The 24,755-nt window shown below is 36.8% G+C and overlaps 1 protein-coding gene across 2 annotated transcripts in view; it reads right to left on the bottom strand.

The window, feature by feature from the left end:
- Nucleotides 1-24,755, bottom strand: part of VPS8 (VPS8 subunit of CORVET complex) — a 271,364-nt gene that overhangs the window by 89,641 nt on the left and 156,968 nt on the right. For both annotated transcript variants that reach the window (XM_081301471.1, XM_081301472.1), the window contains exons 36-39: nt 16,293-16,440; nt 11,675-11,764; nt 9,778-9,826; nt 6,405-6,508 (exon numbers count right to left, since the gene is read on the bottom strand). In XM_081301471.1, coding sequence (XP_081157597.1) covers nt 6,405-6,508; nt 9,778-9,826; nt 11,675-11,764; nt 16,293-16,440 — 391 coding nt within the window. The remainder of the gene's footprint in view (nt 1-6,404; nt 6,509-9,777; nt 9,827-11,674; nt 11,765-16,292; nt 16,441-24,755) is intronic.

Raw genomic sequence — 24,755 nt, 5'->3', positions numbered from 1 at the left:
TTCCTATCCCCTACTATCCCCCCTCCCCTCCCCTCCCCTCCCATCTTCCCTCTCTACCTCCCCTGCTGTTGTTCAGTTCTCTCCCTTTTTTCCCCTCCCCCTTGCCCCTCATGACCTCTTATAATTTTATGTATCATTGAAGGTCTCCTACCATTTCCATATGCTTTCCCTTCTCTCTCCGTTTCTCTCCCCCCATTCGTCTTTGTTTACTGTAGTCTTTTCCTCATGCTCTTCCTTCCTGTTCTGTTCTTAGTTGCTCTCTTTATATCAAAGCAGACATTTGGCATTTGTTTTTTAGGGCTTGGCTAGCTTCGCTTAGCATAATCTGCTCTAATGCCATCCATTTCCCTGCAAATTCTATGATTTTGTCATTTCTTAGTGCTGCGTAATACTCCATTGTGTATAGATGCCACATTTTTTTTATCCATTCATCTATTGAGGGGCATCTAGGTTGGTTCCACAGTCTAGCTATTGTGAATTGTGCCGCTATAATCATTGATGCAGCCGTATCCCTATAGTGCGCTCTTTTAAGGTCCTCAAGGAATAGTCCGAGAAGTGCGATAGCTGGGTCAAATGGTGGATCCATTCCCAGCTTTCCCAGGAATCTCCATACTGCTTTCCAAATTGGCCTCACCATTTTGCAGCCCCACCAGCAGTGTACAAGTGTACCCTTTTCCCCACATCCCCGCCAACACTTATTGTTGTTTGACTTCATAATGGCTGCCAATCTTACTGGAGTGAGATGGTATCTTAGGGTGGTTTTGATTTGCATTTCTCTGATTGCTAGAGATGGTGAGCATTTTTTCATGTATTTGTTGATTGATTGTATGTCCTCCTCTGAGAAGTGTCTGTTCAGGTCCTTGGCCCATTTGTTGATTGGGTTATTTGTTATCTTATTGTTTAATTTTTTGAGTTCTTTGTACATTCTGGATATTAGGGCTCTATCGGAGGTGTGGGGGGTAAAAATTTGTTCCCAGGATGTAGGCTCTCTATTTACCTCTTTTATTGTTTCTCTTGCTGAGAAAAAACTTTTTAGTTTAAGTAAGTCCCATTTGTTTATTCTTGTTATTAACTCTTGGGCTATGGGTGTCCTATTAAGGAATTTGGAGCCCGACCCCACAATATGTAGATCGTAGCCAACTTTTTCTTCTATCAGACGTGGTGTCTCTGATTTGATATCTAGCTCCCTGATCCATTTGGAGTTAATTTTTGTGGATGGCGAAATTAAGGGATTCAATTTCATTTTGTTGCATATGGATTTCCAATTTTCCCAGCACCATTTGTTGAAGATGCTATCCTTCCTCCATTGCATGCCTTTAGCCCCTTTATCAAACATAAGATAATTGTAACTTTGTGGATTAGTCTCTGTGTCCTCTATTCTGTACCATTGGTCCACCTGCCTGTTTTGGTACCAGTACCATGCTGTTTTTGTTACTATTTCAAGCCAAAATTAATCAGAAGAAACAATGAAGGTCACTTCATAGTTGGTTAAGGGATGCATCCAAATTAGAAATCAATGACAATAAAAAACAGAAACTACTCTAACACCTGGAGATGAAATAACACTTTTTTTTTTTTTGTACCTGATATTGAACCCAGTGTGCTTAACCACCGAGCCACATACCCAGCCATTTTTTATATTTTATTAGAGACAGAGACTCACTGAGTTGCTTAGGGCCTCCCTAAATTGCTGAGGCTGGGTTTGAACTTGCAATCTTCCTGCCTCAGCTCCCTGAGTCACTGGGATTATAGGTATGTGCCACTGTGCTTGGTGAAATAATACACTTTTGAATGAAGAATGGGTTACAGAAAAAAATCAGGGGAGGAAATTTAGAAAAATTCTTAGAAACAAAAAATAATGGAGATACAACATATTAAAATTTCTAGAACAGTATGAAGGCATTTCTAAGAGGAAAGTTTATAGCACTGAGTTCCTACATTTAAAAAATACATAAATAATCTAACATTATATCTCAAGATATAGGGAAAAAAAGACCAAACTAATATCAAAATGAGCAGAAGACAGAAAAAATTTTAAGTCAGAGACAAAATTAATGAAATTGAGAATAAAAAAATACAAAGGATCAATGAAACAAAAGTTGGTTCTTTGAAAGGATAAACAAGATTGATAAATCTTTAGCCAAACTAACCAAAATACAGAAGACACAAATTAACAGAAGTACAGATGAAAAAGGAAATATCACCAGAGACACTACTGAAATACAGAGAATCATTAGAAACTATTTTGAAAATTTATACTCCAATAATCTGGAAAATCTTTAAGATAATGACAAATTCCTAGAGATATATGACTTACACAAATTGAATCATGAGGATATAAAAAACAGATCAATATCAAGTAATGAAATTGAAGCAGATATTAAAAGCCTTCCAACAAAGGAAAGCCCTGAACCAGATAGAGTCTCAGCCCAGTTTTACCAGACCTCTAAAAAAGAACTAATGCCAATCCTTCTCAAATTATTCCATGAAATAGAAAAGGAGGTAACATTGACAAACTCATTCTATGAAGCCAGTATTACCATGATACCAAAATCAAATAAACAAACAACAAGGAAAGAAAATTTCAGATCAACATCCTTGATGAAGAACACAGATGAAAATATTCTTAACAGAATATTGGCAAACCACATTCAAAAACACATTAAGAAGATAGTGCACCATGATCAAGTGGGTTTCATCCCAGTGATACAAGTTTGGTTCAACATATGGGAATCAATAAATGTAAATCACCACATAAATAAGAGTTGGGGACAAGAATTACAATAATCTCAACAGATGCAGAAAAAGCATTGGACGAAGCCCAGTACCCATTCATGTTTAAAACACTAGAGAAACTAGGGATATAAAGAACTTGGCTCAACACTGCAAACACTATTTTAGACAAACCCAAGGCCAATATCATACTGAACAGAAAAAAAAAATGAAAGCATTTCCTCTAAAATCAGGAGCAAGACAAGGATGTCTGCTCTCACCACTCTTATTCAACACAGTTCTTGAAACTCTAGTCAGAGCAATGAGGCCAGAGAAGGAAAATAAAGGGATACAAACTGGAAAAGAAGAAGTCAAATTATTTCTATTTGCTGATGACATGATCCTATATTTATAAGACCCTGAAAACTCCAAAAGACTTCTAGAGTTGATAAACAAATTTACCAAAGTAGAAGGATACAAGATCAATATACCTAAATCAATTGTTTTTCTATACTCCAATAATGAATATTATTTAAGAAATTTAGGAAAACTATCCACAATAACCTCAAATTTAAAAAAATTAGAAATAAATTTAACTGAGATGAAAGACCTCTACAATGAAAACTATAAAATACTTAAAGAAAGAAACTGAAGATGACCTTGAAAGATGTAAAGACCTTCCATGTTCTTGGATAGGCAAAATTAATAAATGGCCATACTACCATACTACCAAGTGTAATACAGATTCAATGCAACAATCCCTATCAAGATAACAATGATGTCATTCTCCACAGATCAAGAAAAAACAGTTCTAAAATTCATTTGGAAAAATAAGAGATCCAGAATATCCAAAGCAATCTTAAATAAGAAGAGCAATGTTAGAAGTATCACAATACCAGAGCTCAAATTATACTCCAGAGCTATAGTAACAAAAACAGCATAGTACTGGCACCAAAACAAATATGAAGATCAAATGAATAGAAGAAAATACACAGAGAGAAACACACACACAGATACAGTCAACTGATACTTGAAAAAGTTGCCAAAAACATACATTATAGAAAAGATAGCCTAAAAACAAAAAGATAGCGTTTTAAACAAATAGTGCTCTGAAAACTAGATACCCATATGTAGAATGAAACTTGATCCCTAACTCTCACTCTGAAAAAAAGTCAACTCGAAATAGATCAAAGACCTAGGAAGTAAACCAGAAATTCTGCAAATGCTAGAATAAAATGTAGGTTCAACATTCCAACACATTGGCAACAAATAAAACAAAAAGTCAATAAGTAGGATGCCATTAAATTAAAAGTTTCTGCATAGTAAAGGAAACAAGAGCATGAAGAGAGAGACCAGAATGAGAGAAGATCTTTGCCACCTGCCCCTCAGGGAATTAACATACAAAATATATACAAGAACTCAAAAACCTGGACACCAAGAACAAAAACAAATAACACAATTAACAAATGGGCAAAAGAATTAAACAGATACTTATCAAAAAAAGAAATGCAAATGGCCAAGTATATGAAAAAATGTACAACACCTCTTGAATTTGCATATTAGGGATATGCAAATCAAAACTACATTAAGATTCCATCTCATTCCAGTCAGAATGGCAATTATCAAGAATACAAATAATAATAAATATTGGCTAGGATGTGGGAGAAAAGATACTCTCTCATACATTGTTGGTGGGACTGCAAATTAGTACAACCACTTGGAAAGGAGTATAGAGATTCTTCAAAAAATAGGAATGGAACCACCATATAATCCAGCTATCCTACTGCTTGGTAGATATTCAAAAGATCTAAAATCAACATACTATAAGAATGCAGCTACATCAATAATTATAGCAGTACAATTCATAAAGCCAAGCTATGCGAACAGTCTATGTGCCTGTTAACAGATGAATGGATAAAGAAAATGTGATACACACACACACACACACACACACAATGGAGTTTTACTCAGACATAAAGAAGAACAAAATTATGGCACATGCTGGTAAATGGATGGAACTAGAGAATATTAGGTTAAGTGAAATAAGCCAGACCCAGAAAGTCAAGAGTTGAATGTTTTCTCTCATATGTGGAAGCTAAACCAAAATAAGGAGGAAAAGAAAAGAAGGAAGAAAGGAAAAAGAAAGAAAAAGGGAGGTATAGAATTCCATGAAAGTAGAAGAGAGATCAGTGGAGTAGAGGAAAGGGACTGGGGGGGCGGGGAGAAGGGATGGGAAAAGGGAAGAGCGGAATGAATCTGACCAAACTTTCTCATGTACAAGTATGAATATACCATAGTGAATCTCATAGGTATATGAAATACATATACCTTTTGTATATCCATAGTGTACTAATTTTAAAAAACTATAAATTATTTAAAAAAGTAAAATCAAAATACTAAAATCCTTGATAAAAACTTAAAGCAGAAATTTATCCATCTCATGAGAACAATAACCATACCAATATTTTTTTGAGGCGGGGCGGTTTACCAGGGATTGAACTCAGGGGCACTCAACCACTGAGCCACATCCCCAGCCCTATTTTGTATTTTATTTAGAGACAGGGTCTCACTAAGTTGCTTTGGTGCCTCGCTTTTGCTGAAACTGGCTTTGAACTTGCAATCCTCCTATCTCAACCTCCCCAGCTGCTGGACCAATATTTGTTTTCAAATATTGAAACTAAATATTTATGAAAAATTAACTGTTACCATTTTAGAAACTCAGTTTGTGGAAAGAGCTCAGGTGGTGTGATGTCAGACCTAAGCCCTGCAGGGAAAGGTACAGAGGAGTAATACAACTCTACTTTTTTTTTTTTGAAAAACATTTATTTTTTTGAAGTAGTTGACACAATACCTTTATTTTATTTATTTTTATGAGGTGCTGAGGATCGAACCCAGGGCCTCACACGTGCAAGATGAGCATTCTACCACTGAGCCACAATCCCAGCCCTGCAACTCTACTTCTTAGAGCAACTGTAGAATTTAGGTGTCAATCACACCTTGCCTCATAGTTTCTGCTTCACTGCTGTAATTACTACTTGCTTTAGGTGCTCATCTACACCTCCTACAGTTTTGTTTTTTTCCTTTGTGCAATCTGGGGTCTGTTACAGCAGTGGTTCCAACTGTGGCTCTATACAGGAATTGTGTAGGGAGCACTAAAACATACTGATGATTGGTTTCCAGCCCCAGAGAGTTTCATTTAATTAATCTGGGGTGCAGCCTGAACAAAAAGATTTTTCAAAGCTTCCCAGGTGACTCTAATGTACAGCCAAGACTAAGAACTACTATATCATATCCTCCTTTGACCTTTTTTCATATCCCTGAGGGCTTTGCTCCAGTTCTTCATGCTCACTTTCAGCCACAGGGAATAAAAAAGATGATAAATGATCATATATCCATAGTACCACTACAAGGAATACACAAAATCTCAGTCCAAAGACACCAGGGACATCTCATAGTCACAAACCTTACATTTTGCTTAACAGCCAAATCTAAGAACCATAAAGCCTTTTGTGGGGAAGAAAGAGGCCAAACACTCTTCATAATAACTTCAGGAGTCTTATACTCCCGGGAATACTAAAAGTGATTAATGCCAGCTGAATTAATTCAGGTGGTTGACAGGGCAGTGGAAATAGAATTAATTCCTGTTTCAGAACAGAACAGGCTTTAAAATTCCTAAGTAATCATTCTCCTACCTCTCGTTGCTGCTGGTTCAAATTATGTGAATTTCTCTGGCAAAGAGCAATTGTGTCTACCATGGTATCTTCAACATCCTTCAGTGAGGCAAGTTCTCTGGTATCTAGATTCAGAAAGAGTATAAACAACACTTTAGGATGTGTTTCTGATAATCTCAGACTTTCTGTGAAAAAAATGAAATTCTCTTTCTTTTGCATAGCCTTAATTTTCCATTCTAAGGAATTCTATCATCCATAAGACCTAATACTGAGATTTAGTGATTAAAAGATCATTCTGGGCAATAGGAGTGTTCTATATAAATGTTTGACATTCAAAGTACACATAAAGTACATTGTACTTAGCATCTCGACATGCTTTGGTTATGGGAATCATCTGTTTGTGGATTAGTTAGTAGAAAGATTATCCTTCACACTTTCTGCTCTACCATCTTTTCCTGTCTTAAATGTAGGTGTTTCCCTAAGAGTCTGTCTTACATTCTTTTTTCTCATTTTTCAATGATTTCAGCCACTCCTGTGGTTTCAATTCTCAAGTTTTTGTTAATAAGTTTAAAGTATACACTTCAGCCTTTACTCCATTCATAAATTTTCAAATGACCCTAGGAAAAAATCTCCATGTCCTCCAAGCACTTTGAACTTCATATGTGCAAAGCCCATCTTACCTTCCTCATTTCAAATCTGCTCCTCCCCCAACATTTTCAAAGTTAATGGAACCAGCATGATTAAGTTAACCAGTTTATAAATCTTCATCATCTTTGATGCTTCCCTCTCCTTAATTCCACACATTCAAATAAAGTGTTTATTTTTTTTGATTTTACTTCAGCACTTGCCCACGCCCACCACTGTTACCCTGGCAGCATGCATATCTGCTACTGCAACAGTCTCTTCACTGAACTTTTGACTTCCAAATATGGCCTCTTTCATTCCCTTTTATATTGTTACCAGGGTTTTCTTAAACACAAGTCCAAACATATTATTTCCTTCCATAAAGATTAAAGATTCCTAATGCTTAGAAAGAGAATATTAGTAAGATTCTGACCCTAGGTACTGTGTAAAGATTCCAGCTTATCTTCTCACTCTCTGTGCCCTGGTGTCACAGATTATTTCTTAATCTCTGAGGTTAGAAGCCAGGCACTTCCATACTTGTGTCTTACTCTTGCCCTGCTTCATCTATTAAACCCCTAGTCCTCCTCTGACTTCCTTTAAAGGTAATACACGTCTAACACTCAACTCTTGACTTGACTCATGGGTCACAAACAGTTCCCTGGTTTTCAACACTCCTTTGCTACCTTTGTGCATTCCATTTGACTTGTGTTAGAGTGTTAATTTGTATGCGTCTCCTTCTTGAGACCAATTATTCAAGGAAGGGAGGCTATGTTTTAGGCATCTGTCTGTAACCTACAGGAACTAAGCACAACGTCTTGAAAGTAGCAAATGCTTCAAACTTTTAAGCATGTTGTCAAAATTGAATCTGAAAGCAGATGGCTATTACTGGACTGGTTACAAGACTATTACTGGAAAATTTATCCTTATAGGAGTTTTAAAAACTGGCTTCTCTAGATATACCACCTACAAATCATGGCAATTTGGAAGAAATATACTTGTTACTTTTCCCTCAATCTTTCATGTATTGTCTGAAAAAATATTTTCAGAACATTAAATTTAAATAGAAAAATGTCATAAAATGCAATAAACCTAACAATGAAATAGACTGAACACACACTGACAATTCAAAAGTAATAATAATTAAATATCTAGTTGGATTATCATTATGGAAAAGTCAATCAAGTGCTTACTGAGGTTCCAAAAAGATTTAGTATAATTCAAGATGATCAAGATATAACAGAGACTACCATGCAATATTTAACCATCAAAAAATATAGATAATTTATCTACAGAGTTATGGTAAAGGGATATTAGAGGAAGGGTCAAGGGGTGCAAAAAATATGTTGTGAAATAGGTAGAACAATCTAAGTCACTTATCAAGGGATTACTTGATCTTCAGGTGGGATATTTAAAAAATATCAAGGAAAGGAATGCAAACAACCTGACTCAAAAGTGGAACAGACATTTCTGCAAAACAGATATACAAATGGCCAAAAAGGTACATGAAAAGATGCTCAACATCACTAATCATTAAGAAATGCAAACTAAAAGATACCACCTCCCCCTCCCCCATTAAGATAACTTACTATCAAAAAAACCCAAAAGTGTTGGTGAGATTACAGAAAATCTGTAATCCTTGTGCACTTTTGGTGGGAATATTAAATAGTGCAGTGGCTATGGAAAGTGGCATGGCAGTTCTTCAAAAATTAAAAATAGAATTACTACTTGATCTACCGATCCCACTTCTAGTTATATAGACACACACAAAAATGAAAGCAGGAACTTGAAAAGATATTTGAACAACCATGTTCATAACAGCATTATTCACAATGGCCACATGAAAAAACAAAATGTGGTATATAAATACAATAGGATGGTACTCAGCTTAAAAAGGAAGAAAATTCTGACATGTTTGACAAAATTTACAAAATGTAAAAACATTATGCTAAATAAAATGAGCCAGTAACAAAAGGATACTGTATAGTTTCTTAGAGTAATCAAGTTCAGAAAAAAATAATGTTGGAAAAAGTAAGTAGAATGGCAGAAAATAGAATGGTGGTTGCCAGCAGTTGGGAGAGGGGAGAACGGGGAGTTACTGCTTAGTGGGGAGATTTTCAGCTTGGGGAGATGAAAAAGTTGGAGACAGATCATGGGGATGGTTTTATAACAAAGTGAATGTGTTTAATGCCACCAAATTGCACACTTAAAAACAGCAAATTTTGCGTTATACATACTTTACCACAACTTGAAAAAAAATGTTGAAATGTCAAATAACATGATGAAATTTTTAACTATTTATGTTCAAACGCACTCAAGATTCCAAACTGTCAAGTTTTACTGCTTTGGGCTAAAATTGTACAAATTCAGTACAGAAACACTGGCTATTACTTACTGCTTGCAAGCTTTGATTTGCAGTTGTTTGGCACATGAACTTAATTTTTATGATATTATGTACCTCGTTAATATAAAGCCAAATTATAAGTACATAAATATAACTAAAAAGATAATCAACAGCAGTTGAACAGTGTCTATTTCTTGTATATTTAAATCTACTGACAATGAGTACCACCAAGGCACTTATAATATTTCCTATTATGATTACTTGAAAACTAGCTAAATTTTGGATCCATGTTAAAGTAGATAAATAGTAATTATGCAGATGGACCAATATAATTATTACTTAACAAAGGCAATTCACTTTTAAATAATATTTTTTAAAATATGGAGGCTGTGGAGAAAAATAAATTATGAATCACATTCAAGAACTTACTTTTTTCACCTTGATGTGTTGTTATCTCTTGCAGTTTGCTTTGTAGTCTCTAAGAGGTAAAAAGAATACAGGCAGTAATAAGAACATTTTACATTTCATTCTACCACAAATCTGAATTAACATATTTTATAGGAAAGAAATAGCAAAGCTATAAAGAATGGTCCCTTACTGTCATTCAGAAGTGAATACTTGTGCATATAGTTAGCAATATGGCAAGGGACCCAAAAGATCAAGTTATCACTTATTCTGTCCTTATCTGCTTTTCTTATAACACATCATTGCCACTGACATTCTTTGGGCATAATAATGAGGATTAGGATTTATCCATGCTTAGGATTAGGGTATAAAAATTCATACTGGATTATGAGAAAAAGGGGTGGACTGGATGGAAGGGAACACAAAGGAAATGACAAATCTACTCCAGAGCATAAGGCACAGCCTTGGGTGTGATTTCTCCCAAATGTGCAGTCATAGTATCCACTGCTCTACTGAATTCTAGATCCTTAGACACCTTTAACTCATACTGCAAAGGCTTCTTAAAACCCTTTTGAGCCTGATCCCTAATATAACCCTTCTACTTCAAATTTGCTCCTTTTCTTGGGGTCCTTTCAAGATCCCAAATGACAGAATCTTAAATCACAGAATTTTAGCTTATAACTAGAATCATTATTCACTATTCCACCTCATTCATCTCATATCACAATCAGATGATCTATAAGTTCTCAAAGCTAGGCCCTCTTCTTTCCATTACCCAGGTCAAGTGCTTGTTGACTCATATCTGTGCTACTGCAAGTATTCTCTGCTTTCAGTGTTTCCTTTCCCTTCTCTGCATCTCACCACCCCCACCTCCCACCTCTTCTCCCAGTCACCAAAGCAGTTTCTATAAAACAAAAAAGTAAGTTCCCTGCTTCACAATTCTTTAGTGTGTCCTATAAAGTCTGTTCAAACCTAGACCTAGACTTTGTTTCTGCCTATATATTGTATAGTTGAAATCTAGGTAAGTTGTGATCATTCTCCTAGTGGCCCACATTTTTTTTGTTGTTGTTGTTCTTAAGGTTTTGCAAATGGTGGTAATGGTCCCCTGCCCAGTTCTCCTGCCTCTCCTTCCCCTATTCATGCCAAGAATACTTTTTAAAATTTTTTATTAGTACTGAGGAGTGAACCCAGGGACACTTAACCACTCAACCACATCCCCAGCTCTTTTTAATATTTTATTTAGAGACGGTCTCACTTAATTGCTTAGGAACTTGCTAAATTGCTGAGGCTGGCTTTGAAATCACAATCCTCCTGCCTCAGCTTCCTGAGTCACTGGGATTATAGGTATGTGCCACTGCACCTGCCCTGCTAGGAACACTTTTTACTTATTCGTTTATACTAGCTATAGTGTCAACAAATAAATTACAAGGAAAAAAAAGGAGAGGTAATTTACAGATTAAAAGAAATCAAGAGACTATATTAAGCTTTTGAGGGGTGTTCTTCCTGGCATGTTTTAGAATCAAATAAACTAGGAGCCAACATGGGTCATTTTTTTTTATATAAATAGGACCTCCTTATTATATTCCTAGCTGGATGAAAATATATTTTAAAAAATGAGGGAACTTTCTGGAGTGAAGATAATGTTCTCTATCTTGATAAAGACTTCAGTTAGACAAATGCATGCATTTGTCAAAAACTTATCAAATGGTACACTTAAAAGTTGAATTTTCATTGTATATGTTTTTTTGCAAAGTACCACAAAGAAATTCTGAACTGCACTCAATGATATGCATGATTAAAATATTCAGGGGTAAAATGTACTTTTGTCTGCAACATATCTTGAAACATAAGAAATTAAGATGGACTAATGAATGCATTGAGATAGAAAGAAATAGGAGAAAACAAATGCAGCAAATGTTACCTCCAGCATTATTAGAAAGGCACCATGAATATCTCCTTTCTTTTCCAATAAATAAGCAGTGACTTCATGGAGTTGATACTTTTGAGTAATCTAGGAAAAAAGAAAAGATACATATTTTTATTCAAAAATCTTATTTGTGAAGTGGAAAGATCCATTAAAGATGGGGAAAAATCCACTATAATATATAAGACATGCAAACCTTGGTATATGCTGTTTTACAAATATTTGTGCAAATATTTGATTTTTGTGTCTTATAACGGTCCATTGGCTGTTTTAATTGGACCAAGTATATTCATTTTTTCACATTTATTTAAAAAAATTATTACACACATGAATAGTCACCAGAGAAAAACATATACATATAAATAATAATAATATAAACTAGAAATTCATCAAGTTTACTTCTAAACAAAATATTCAGAATGAAATGACTGTAAAAATACTATACACTAACTTATGGAATCCCCATAAAAATAAACTGAGAATATCTAATCAGCGAAAAAAGAAAGAAGTAGGGCTGGGGTTATGGCTCAGTAGAAGAGCACTTGCCTGGCACATGTGAGGCACTGGGTTTGATAAATAAAATAAAAGTATTGTAGTATTGTGCCCATGTAAACAACTAAAACAACAACAACAAAATAAGCTAAGAAGATAAAAGAAAAATAAAAGAAAATGCCAGAAAGCAAAAAATAGAGAGGTTTAACAAACTTAGACTTAGCTTCTTTAAAAAGAGTAATAGGAAAAAAAAATCTTCCTAGAAGAAAAAGGCAAGAATAATAAATTAACAGGTTAACAGATTAAAGAAGAAAAACATCTGAACATCTCAATAAATGTAAAAAAGCATTAGGTAAATATGCAGCACCCGTTAATGACAAAAAAAAAAAAAAAAAAAAAAAAAAAAAGACAAAATACCTGTACCCAAACTGGAAACAGAACTTTCTTAATAAAGGTTATCTATCAAAATACTATAATAGAAAATGCATTTTTTAAAGCTGCATTTGATATAAAGTATTAGATATAATCCCTTTTAAATTAGGACAAGGTTAAAAGATATACTATCACTGCTTCTACTTAACAATATCATTGAGCTCCTATATATCTGATAAGAGAAAGAAAAAAGTGTAAGACAGGAATGAGAATAACAAAACTGCCATTCCTCTTAAATAATATTATTGTATCTAGAAACTATTTGAACTAAAAAAATTCAGCCTGACTGCTACGTGTAATATAAGGCACAAAATTAGTCACATTGTAATACTATAGTAGCAAACAATAAAAAATGTCATTTAAAAAAGCCATAAAGCATCTAGGAATAATTTAACAAGACATGTATAAGAACCTTATGTAAAAGTTATGAAACCTCACCAAAAGGTAAAAGAGGCATTTTAAAAAGACAACTACATGGCTTAAATGTAAAAAATTAATACTATAGAGATGTTAATTCCCTAAATTAATCTATAAATTCAGTATATTTTTAAATCAAAATTCCAGGAGGATATTTTTTAAAAAGGAACTTGATAAGGTGATCGCTACTTTGATGTGGAATAGTAAGAAATCAAAAGTAGCCAAAGTATTTTAAAGAAAAAGAATAGGAGGCAAAAATCCTTTTCCAAATAATAAGCCTTATTATAAAGTTATATAAACTAAAATATGTTGGTATAGGTACAGGGAATGACAAAGGACCAAAGGAACAGAAGAAAACTCAGAGATTCATGCACATTTGACAGTTTGCTATATAGCAGTATGGTTTTGGAAATCAACGAGAAAAGGTTCATAAAATGCACCATGAACCATTAGCCATCATGTGGGGAGAATAAGAGAGAAACCTCTCTCTTGATCAGCCTACAAAAATATATTTCAGATGGATTTAAGCCTAAAATGTAAGAATCTAAATTATAAAACTTAAATTAATGCCATTGATATAGGAATGGAAATAAGATACATACACACAAATGTAAACCTTAGAGGAGATGGATAAATTAAAATGGAAGTCACTAAAAAACAAATTAAAAGATGTGCTACAACAGATTAGAAGAAGACATCTCCAACACATAAAATTATCAAATCCGTGATCCAGAAATTAGAAAGAACCTCTAGAACTGAATAAGAGTAAAAAACTCAATAGAAAAATAAATAAGATGACTTAAGAATCATAAATATATTGCAAGATATCCAATATCATAAGTAATCAATAATCTCCATCACTCTGGCAAAAATTAAGAAGTCTATAAGTATTAGGAATGTTCAAGGATGTGAGAAAATAGCAAATGTCAAACAGTGCTGATAAGAACAGAAACAGGAAATCAGCTGGGTAATATCAGTAGAATTAAGCCATCTATTATCTAAACAATCCCCTTTCCATGAATAGTACTTTGAAAAATCTCACATGGGTACAAGAAGACATGTAAAGGATGTGCACTGTGGCTCTGTTCATACTAGTAAAAAAATTTTAAAAAATCCTAAATATCTATCAACAGAGAAATAAACTGGTATATTCACTTCATAGATCATGACCATTAAGATAAATGAAGTACATCTGCATGTATATAAATGAGTTAATTTTTAAAAAGTGAAAAAAAATTGCAATAGGATTAGCACTATGGATGACACTATTAGTATAAATTTTAAAAACATATAAAACTGTACCATGTATTTTATAGGCATATACATATATAGGGGAAAGATGAAAATCATGGACTGAAAGGATAAACACCACCTTTAGGCTAGTTATGACCTCAGAAGAGAAGAGGGAAAGGGACAAAAGGTGCTTCCTTTTTTAAAAAATGTTTTATTAGTGTTTTATAATTTATACATAATAATGGGGCCATTTTGATATATTTATAAATGCATATAACCGGGCTTGCTCCATTCTAACTAGGGTGAAATGAAATCCCCATGTAGTTTTCTTTTTCCTCATTCCCTCCCCTCTTCCCTGTCCCTTCTTCCCTTCCACTGCTATACTGGTCTTCCCTCTATTTATTTAATGTTTTTCTTAATTGGTCCTTTATAGACATACACAAAAGTAAAATTCACTATGGTATATTCATATATGTACATAGCAAATTTTTTCAATTTCATTCTACAGTTCCTCCCTTTTCCTATTATTCTACCCTCCCCCTAAATCCCTTTCCTCTACTCTATTTTTGTGGGATCTGCTCCCCCCACACACACTTTTCCCATTACATTACACTAGCTTTGCATCTCCCTGATTGCTAAGGATATTAATCATTTTTTCATATATTTGTTGGCCATTAGTATTTCTTCTTTTGAGAAATATCTATTTAAATCTTTTGCCTATTTATTGAGTGGGTTATTAGTTTTTTTGGTGTAAAGTTTTTTGAGTTCTTTCTATTCTGGTTGTTAATTCCCTGTGGGAAGATAGCTGGCAAAGATTTTTTTATAAGACTCCTAAAGCTCAAGAAATAAAACCAAGAATCAATAAGTGGGATGGCATTAAATTAAAAAGCTTCTGTACAGCAAAGGAAAAAAGAATGTGAAGAGAGAGCCTACAGAATGAGAGAAAATCTTTGCCAGCTACCCTTTGCTTTATTTTTAGAATAAATAAGACAACAAAGATCTGAAGCCAGCCTGACAAAATGTTAAAAAAATATAAAATTGAGTTAGTGGATATATACATATTTGATATTTTGCACATTTCTAAATATCTGAAACATTTTATAAATATTTTTTAAAAGTATGTGGGCAGTTCAGGAGATAATGCAGAAAATAGAAGTTTCTGTTGATAGCAAGAGAAAAGAGATGCTAGCTGGGCATGCTGGCACACTTCTGTAATCTCAGTGGCTGGGGAGGCTGAGGCAGGAGGATCTCAAGTTCAAAGCCAACCTAGCAACTTAGTGAGGCCCTAAGCAACTCAGCGAGACCCTGTCTCTAAATAAAATACCCAAAAGGGTAGGAATGTGGCTCAGTGGTTAAATGCCCCTGGGTTCAATCCCCAGTACCCTGCCCCACAAAAAAAAAAAAAAAAAAAAAAAAAAAAAAAAAAAAAAAAGGAAGGAAGGAACAGAGGGAGGGAGGAAGAAAGAGAGAGAGAGGCTATTTTGTAATAACTTTCAAATGGGGAACACCTCTAATGTTGTAATATTGCATTGATATGCGTGTGGGTACAAATGCACGTGCGCACACGTGCACACACACACACACACACATGCTCATTTGGAAACAGTAGAAAATATGGGAAGTGAATCAAGACAATGAACAGTTAAAGCTACTGGATTGCTATTTAGCTTACTCAGTTTTATGGTTCAACATGACTGTCTCATCATCACTATCTGAATACAACAGCTTGGTCTTTTCCTTTCAATATTTAGTACTGAGTCCTTTTTATAGGCTTACTGTGTTAGTCAGAATTTCTATAAAGCCGGATTCAAAACAGGGATGAACACATGTTGTTTCTGATTTTAACAGAATGAATAGGAAAGCAGTTCATCACAATTATTGCATGCAAGGGGTTAGACTATCCAGGTTCAACTTCAGGCACTACCACTTTCTAGCTCTCAGCTTCTATAATAACTTCATATTTGAGTTTCCCTTTGCTCGCCTGGAAAATAGAAAAGTTGACTCCTGTCTGTTGTATGCTGTTGGCATGTACAAAACTTACCTGAATAGTTTCTTCTAGGCGGTAGCACTCAAGGACTTGCAGTGTCTCTATGACTTGGTTTGGGTTGAACTGACACAAAAGCTCAATAAACTGCTCTGTAATACAGGGAGATATTTGTAGCAATTCTTGATTTACATGAATACCTTCCCTGAAAACAAAAGGCAAGAGAGTACTAAATTTAGCATTACTTAATTGCACTTTATAATTAAAGGATACAGGCAAAAAGTGTTTTAAGTTGAAACCAAGACTTCCTTCTGGTCAGGTAAAAATATAGATTCAAAGTCTCAATGTAACTAGCATTATCTGGATAAACTATACAGTACATTAGAGACACACTAAATAGAAATATTTCTCAGTTTATACTGAATAATTAAGGAAAAGAAATTCAGTTTTAAGTCATACCAAAAGTTATACTTTGATCTAAAAGAAAGAGACTCCAGTCAGTCTAAACAATTTGACCCATGAGTAACTTAAGTCTCACCAACTGTCATTACTATCTTTCTCTCACACTACCAATCCCACCATGTTGTATTACTTCTTTATCTATTTTCTCTAAGGCAACAAATTCTATGAGGGCAGGCATCTTGTAGTTTCTCACTTATGAATTTTCAAAGTCAATCAGTGCCTAGCATATAGTAAGGGCTAATGTTATTATTTACTGTTAAAAGTGAGGTATAATAGGTATACCATATTTATAGGCTAATTTGCCTTGTATTCCAACTATTCACAAAGCACACTATTCATAAGGCTTACCCCAAAGCTTTGGTAGTAGTAGTTTTACCATGCCAGGCACTCAACTCCTGGTGGCCAAAAGGAACTATTCAGGAAATTAGCTTCTGCTCATTGGATATCTAAGAATTTTCTTTCTAGCTTCAAAAGAAGTTAGTTCTGGGGATAGGGTTGTGGCTCAGCGGTAGAGTGCTCGCCATGCACATGCAAGGCCTGGTTTCGATCCTCAGTACCAAATAAAAATAAATAAAAAAATAAGGGTACTATGTCCAACTACAACTATCTATCTATCTATCTATCTATCTATCTATCTATCTATCTATGTTATATATGTCAGTTCCTTCTTAGAGTTCTATCTTCTCTTCAGAATTCCTAAACCAAAGCTCCATATGTAAAGAAATGGTATAGGGTTAATAAGAAAAAAAATGAATGCAAGGGAAACAAGACTTCTGAAAAAAAGACAGTTGTTGTCTAAAGCAGTAGTTTACAGCTTTTCTCATATCATGACATATAGAAAATGCTGACATTGTACGGCTCATACAAGTGAAATAGGATTACTCATAGGGTACTCCCAGGGGACCCTCTGTCTTGGGAGCTGAGGTTTCAGTCTCTAAACACACTTGCAATCGTCACAATGTGGGAATCTCTGCATTCCAGAGAAAAGGATCTGGATTTGATAAGTGTTCTATAAATGATGGTAAGCAGCACTCTTCTTATTACTAATAAGAGGCTTGAGTTACAGAAAGAGGGGTTACATTCAGACATAGGGAATCTTTCCTAACTTATTAGCTCAGTATAGTCAGTCTTGATCAGAAGTCAGAGATGAACTTTCTGCTGCTTGAGGCTTTCAATTTTTGCTGAGGGGTGGTGGACAGCAAACTATGCCCTGCTCTGAGTTATTCCATGTTGTTTAGAACAGTACCTTTCAAGCTGTGTCCTGCCCTACATTACTCCATTTTATAAAGCAGCAGTTTGCCCTGAGTTACTTCATTTTGACTACAAGTGCTAAGGCAGAATGACTTGGTAACTCATCTAGGCAAATACACAGAATAACCTCAGCTGCATAGCACAAGTACAACTTGACAACGGACACAGATGCATAATTGTATCAACTCCACATCAGGGAAACCAGGCCTATAAGTCCAATCACTGAACACACCATACCACCAAATGATGCTGAGATAGATAAGAATTTTGGGATACAGAGAAAGATACTGAGTCTCTAAAGAGAAGCACCCATGAACCACTGCAATGCAAAACAATCAATTCCTGAGCAACCAGCTCATACTTGGCTCATGTCCTTGCCCACAAAAGTAACATGATGAGAGGGTAATGTGAAAGTGTAGGGGAAACTGGCACAAAATTTGTAACTGCACCCTAAGTCCACCTCTAGTTCAGCTTCTAGCTACTGTCCCTCTATCAATATTAACATCCCAGACCAAGGGATTGCAGCTTGTCACAGTTGAGATGGACTGCTTTCTCCCTGAATGTATTCCTTGCTTTACCACAAAGGCTTCTCAATTTCAAAATAGCTCATATTATCCCTTGAATGTGTCTCTGCTTTCAAATAAATCTGTGCCTCTAACTGGCATGTCCTTAAATGATTTTTTATTTTTTTTTTTTTAGTACTAGGGATTGAACCCAGTGGCACTTAACCACTGAGCCACAACCCCAAACTCCTTTCTGTTTTTTATTTAGAGACAGTTGTCTCACTGAGTTGCTTAGGACCTCACTAAGTTGCTGAGACTGGCTTTGAACTTGCGATCCCCCAGCTTCAGGCTCCTGACTGCTGGTCTACCACGCGGCCTGCGCAGTGGTTTCATTAATGAGGTTCTGGCATTAAGTTAGTTAGAAGAGATCAAAATAAAACACACAGACAGTACCTTATTTTACATTGCTAGGTCCGAGACGGCTCGCCTCCCTGTTTCCCTGCCTCCAGCCGCCCAGCAGGGCAGCGAGGATTACTCTGGGCTAGCAGGAGAGAGAGAGAGCGAACACGCCGGGGAGTAGCCTTTTATTTGGGGGGACAAGAGATTCAGGGGAGAATTCCATCCAATGAAGGTTGAGGGGGGGCTGCACTCCAAGGTCAGGGTCAGTGATTGGGTCTCCAGGGTCAGTGGTTACGCACACCCCCACACGGATGGGCTCTCTCATCAGGAAAGGGTCGGGATAACTCCGACACAGCCAGAGTGCCTCAGGCCCTTAACGGGAGTCACCCAATCACGTGTCAGAATGGCTCCCCACATATTCCCCCTTTCTATTCTTAACAATGAGGCGGCGGTTCACTCTCTGGAGTCCCCAGATTCTTGATTGGAAGACTTGCCATCCTATAGTTACAATACAAAAGAGAATTAACAGCAAAGAGAATAATCCAATAAGGTACCAAGCGGAGTGTTTAAGAATATTTCCAGGGTTGAATCCATTTAACTCCTTCAATATTTGGTTAGCCAAAGAAGAAGGATCTGAAAAATCAGCTCTATTATTTTGAATGTCTTGGATATGGCGATGAAGTTCCAGAATATCCAAGCTATTATTACTATTTTGCCAAATGCCTAATAAATGGTTTTTAACCTTCTCCCAATCCCAGAGAGAAGCATTGTACTTGGCAGCTGTAACACATACATACTTATAATTAGCATGGCATTTAAGCCTTTCCTTAAATTTTAAGGCTGAAAGTTCATTACCAATGTTAATAACAGTCGCCTCTAAGGCGTTTAACTTAGTCTCAATCCTTTCATCAATATTTACTTGATTACGCAGAGCCTTGGAAGTATTTTGAGCTAAATTATTAAGAAATTTTGCATGCTGAATATTCTGAGACAATGTCAGAGATGCAGAGACGGTTGAGGCAATAAATGAGACCAGTGCTAAGACACCAACAATTATGACTCCAATAGCACGTTTAGGTCTTGTTAGCTGGGCATGAATTTGTTGCAAAACTTGTAAGCCAGCATCAGTATACCATGGCTCTGAAATATTAGCAGGTAATAAAACAAAAGAGGGCTGATGAAGTATCAGCACTCCTTTTCCTCCATTATACCTAGAAATACAATTGGTTAGGTTGCACTTATTACAAGTAACAAAATATTTATCATCTATCCATCTAACTTTTACATTTCCAATAATTAAAACATAAGGAGATTGGACACAGGCTCTTAGGCCATAGCAAGATCCCTCTTTACAGTTCTTGCCAACAAATTTTGGTAAAGGTTTGTCTGAAAAATGTAAATATTCTGAGGCAGCAATTAAACGCCAAATATCTTTTTGAACACCTCCTTCACTATAAGTCAAAATATTACTAACAAATCCTGCAGGTGTCATAGCAGAATTTCTTCGTAATTGTCTCTTATCAATTTTTGGAGACCAGTCTAAAATATACCCATTAGCTTTAGACACCTTATGTTGTACAGGAAAGGCATTTACACAATCCATCCATTTAGGAAAGGTGCCAATTTCAATTATAGAACTATTTGGACAGTGGGGTACCGGTGGAGGTTTTGCAGAAATGACTGGCTTGTTATGGGAAAGTCCCATCTTAATTACTGATCTAGTATTAGGTTTTAAGTCTCCATAAATAGAATTATTTGTCAGTCTAGGTTTACCAATTGCTGTCTTTTCTTCAAATGATACTTTCAGACAGCCAGCATGTTTATCATGTGACCAACATAAAGGTAATTGGGCACTGTAGCCAGAATAATTAAATCTAGTCACATGACTGGGAGTAATATGAGAATCTGTAAATCCTCCCATCATGAATGAGTCATTAGTAAATACTGGAATAGATTCTCCAGTCCACACAGCTGGGTGTACCAGGGGTGGATCTGGGAAATATGTCCAATAAGTGTCTACTTGATTCCCTTTTACCTGACAGCCCAGTAGGGCAATTATTGTCGCTACCATCAAGACTGGTGTCCTGTTCTTTCCTAGGCGTCGAAGTATTTGGGAGGCCTGGGTTGTCAGTTTCTTCACATCTTTCCATGAAATCAGCTTCTCGGCTGGTTCAATTTGGTCTTTCTTCATCTTTTTCCGATATCTCCTCCTTCTGGGTTGTGGCTCCTCTGGGTCGATCCTCAGTCGCTTGAGTCTGGGTTCTATCTCCTCCATGTCTGATAGCACGTTCAGGCACCCAGATAGGACGAAAAGCACCTTCTGGAAAAATACAAGCATGCCCTCGGCCCCATGATATTACTGGATCTGGGCCCTTCCATTGACCAGTCTGTAAATCTTTCCACAGAACTCTGCCTAATGGGCCTGTCACTGAGGGAGACATTTGTCTCTCAGCAGCAGTGTGACCTTCTGTGTCACAGTTTAAAAAATTTAAAACAAGGCATGATTAAGGCTATTTTGGGGAGTCACTATCTTATTCCCCCTTTTCAATTTTTGTAATTGAAGCTTAATAGATAAATGAGCTCGTTCTACAATGGCTTGACCTTGGGGGTTATAAGGAATTCCTGTTTTATGATTAATTTTAAACTCTTGGCAAAATTGTTGAAAAGCAGAGCTTACATAAGCTGGAGCATTATCTGTTTTAATCTGTATAGGACACCCTAAAATGGAAAAGCTGCTAAGCAATGAGAAATTACATGTTGAGTATTTTCCTTAGTACGTGCTGTGGTTTCGCTCCGGTAAAATTAAAGATGGCGGCCCCCATGGTCGGCGCAATGACGTCACATTGCGCGACCATCTACTTCCTCATTTTCGTCCCGGGGGCGGGCCGACCGGAAGTTTGTGTTCCGGCTAGGCGGAAATGATGACAAGAAGGCGGGCTCATCCGCGCCATCTGAATCAACCATGTGGCGCTGAGTCCTGCAATATCTATTATCGCCAGTAGATGGAGCCCTAAACCTAAAATTGCGTAGGTGACATTCGCAGGCGAAATGACCGGTTTTTCCGCAAACGTAACACCTGCCGCGGGACTTCTGAACTGAATTTTGTGGCCCCAAAGTTTCCTTTAATACTGTTGCTAAGGCCACCGTTTGTAACTGAGTGGAATCTAAGTCAGAACACAAGCGAATATACTCAGAAATTGTTCCTTTTTTACGATGGGGTCGGAGAACATCTTGACAGATTTTATTTGCGTTCTCAAAAGCCAATTGTCTAACGATAAATTCGCTAGCTCCTGGGTCCCCGATGGACCTGTTCGCAGCCTGATACAGTCGGGCTACGAAATCTGAATAAGTCTCATTGGCACCTTGTCTGATTTTGGTAAGAACTAAATTGGACTGGTCCTTGGGGACAATTTGCCTCCAGGCACGTTTTGCACAATCAGTTATTTGATTGTACACTACAAAATCATAATTTAACTGTCTTTCTAAATCAGCAAAATCTTCAGTCCCTAAAAACATCGTTACTGGCGTTTCTATGCCCTGTCTCCTGTTCCTTTCTGCTTGTTCATTACAAAAATCAGTCCAGTAAGTTTTCCAAAGCAAGTAATCTCCCCCGCTCAGACAAGATCTGGCTAAAAAAATCCAATCACTAGGAGGAAGGGGTTGTGAGCAAATATTTTCTATCAGACTCTGAACAAAAGGCGAATTTGGGCCGTACGTTTCACATGCATTTTTCAATTCCTTGATAGTTTTAAAAGGGATTACAGCATGAACTCTAACTCTCTGATCTTGTGCATTAGTTTGCTCAAAAACTGGAAAGAGGTGAAAACCAGTAGTATCCTCTCCCATTTCTTGAGTCTTCTTAATACCTTGCTGAACTGGGGTAAGAAAGTCATCTTTAATTCAGCACACCTGTTAAATTTGGTCCTTCTAGCAGGTACCGGCCGAATTTTAAAAGCTTGGGCAGGTGGTGCTAAATGCAGTCTATTAAAATTTCTCTCTAAGTCCTGAGTTTCTATGTCTAATTCTTCTTCCTCAGACTGTGAGCTGCTATCAGACTCTGTACTATCGCCATTTGGAATTTGGGTTTCTAACTCACGTGGTTGAGAAGAAACCTGAGCCCCACTAGGAGTTTCCTTTGTATTTTCCTCTCCAGGAAGATTGTTTACCACTTCTGGAGGGCTCTCCAAGATTAGAGATGTTTCTTCTTTATCATGCTGTTCTGTACAATCTGTTTGCGGGCTAGCTTGCACAATTCTAACCTTTGTTTTAGCTCCTAGCGCTTTTGTTTTAAAACGGCTCAAGGGAAAGGAAATTAATTTAGCTTCAGGCTGATTTTCCATTTGAATAGACCTAATGGCTCTTTGAATACCTCTCAGAAGGTCTTCTGGCGGCCACGGACTCTGGTCCATGTATTCAAAGAGACAGACTTCTAGGGCTGTCCAAGTTTTCTGTATATTCTCTATACCTCCAGGTATTTCAGTAGAAAGACAAACTCTCTGTAACTTTCTTCCTAATTTCTCCCAAGTAAGTAAATTTGGAGACTCTTGGTCACAAAACCAAGGACAATATTCACCTACAATCTTTAAGAATTGCAATAACTGAGTTTTCTTTATCTGTTTTCCTTTCTGATTAATTATACTGTCTAAAATAGTTAGATACATTTCCTTATCCGAAGAAGTAGAATTTCCCATTTTAAGTAAATTAACGTCTCTTTCCTTCAATATTTCCCGGTACTTTTGTGACCCAAATGTCACTTCTTCCTTTCTCTTATCTTATTTCTTATTTTCCTTATCCTCTTTATTACTTTTGTGACCCAAATGTCACCTCTTCCTTTTCTTTATTTATTCCTTACTTTCCTTTATTTTTTCTTTATTTCATTTCCTTATCTTCCTTTTTATTTTTTCTCTTAATCTTTTTAGCGCGCGCTCCCACTCAATCTAACTAATTCAGAATGCCCCACGTTGGGCGCCAATTCTACCACGCGGCCTGCGCAGTGGTTTCATTAATGAGGTTCTGGCATTAAGTTAGTTAGAAGAGATCAAAATAAAACACACAGACAGTACCTTATTTTACATTGCTAGGTCCGAGACGGCTCGCCTCCCTGTTTCCCTGCCTCCAGCCGCCCAGCAGGGCAGCGAGGATTACTCTGGGCTAGCAGGAGAGAGAGAGAGCGAACACGCCGGGGAGTAGCCTTTTATTTGGGGGGACAAGAGATTCAGGGGAGAATTCCATCCAATGAAGGTTGGGGGGGGGGGCTGCACTCCAAGGTCAGGGTCAGTGATTGGGTCTCCAGGGTCAGTGGTTACGCACACCCCCACACGGATGGGCTCTCTCATCAGGAAAGGGTCGGGATAACTCCGACACAGCCAGAGTGCCTCAGGCCCTTAACGGGAGTCACCCAATCACGTGTCAGAATGGCTCCCCACATGCTGGGATTACAGGCATGCACCACTGCGCCCAGCTCTTAAATTTATTTCTGCAATGTCTATCAAGAACTCCACTTGTCCTGAGTTGAGGTCCCTGCCCCCTATCACGGTGGAACTCCCCAGATCACTTCTGGTGCAACCCCCTCATTTGAAATACATAAAAGGAGAGACATCTAAGAGAGCGGTACAGCATCACACAACAACTTGTCATCAGACCATTTGGTGAACACATCCTGAGAGTGACAGGTCAGGAACTCCTGACTCTGTCCTAGTAGCTTTAGCTCAGCTCCATAGCCATGCTTGATGTGGCCCACTTTGAAACTGCCTGCTGCCCGGGCACTCACCTTGAACAAATTCTGAACTCTGGACAGTTCCTCACCTGGAACAAGTTCTGTGGCTGGAACCCGGAATCATATCTGACCATGTACAGATGACTGTTTGCATTTGTGTCTGCTCTCTGCCTTTGCTCCTAGTAGGGC

Source organism: Spermophilus citellus (genome assembly GCF_964194105.1).
Source record: "Spermophilus citellus genome assembly, chromosome: 7".
Classification (NCBI taxonomy): Eukaryota; Metazoa; Chordata; class Mammalia; order Rodentia; family Sciuridae; genus Spermophilus; species Spermophilus citellus.
The sequence above is the reverse complement of the archived record's forward strand: the minus strand, read 5'-3'. Positions and strand labels throughout refer to the sequence as shown.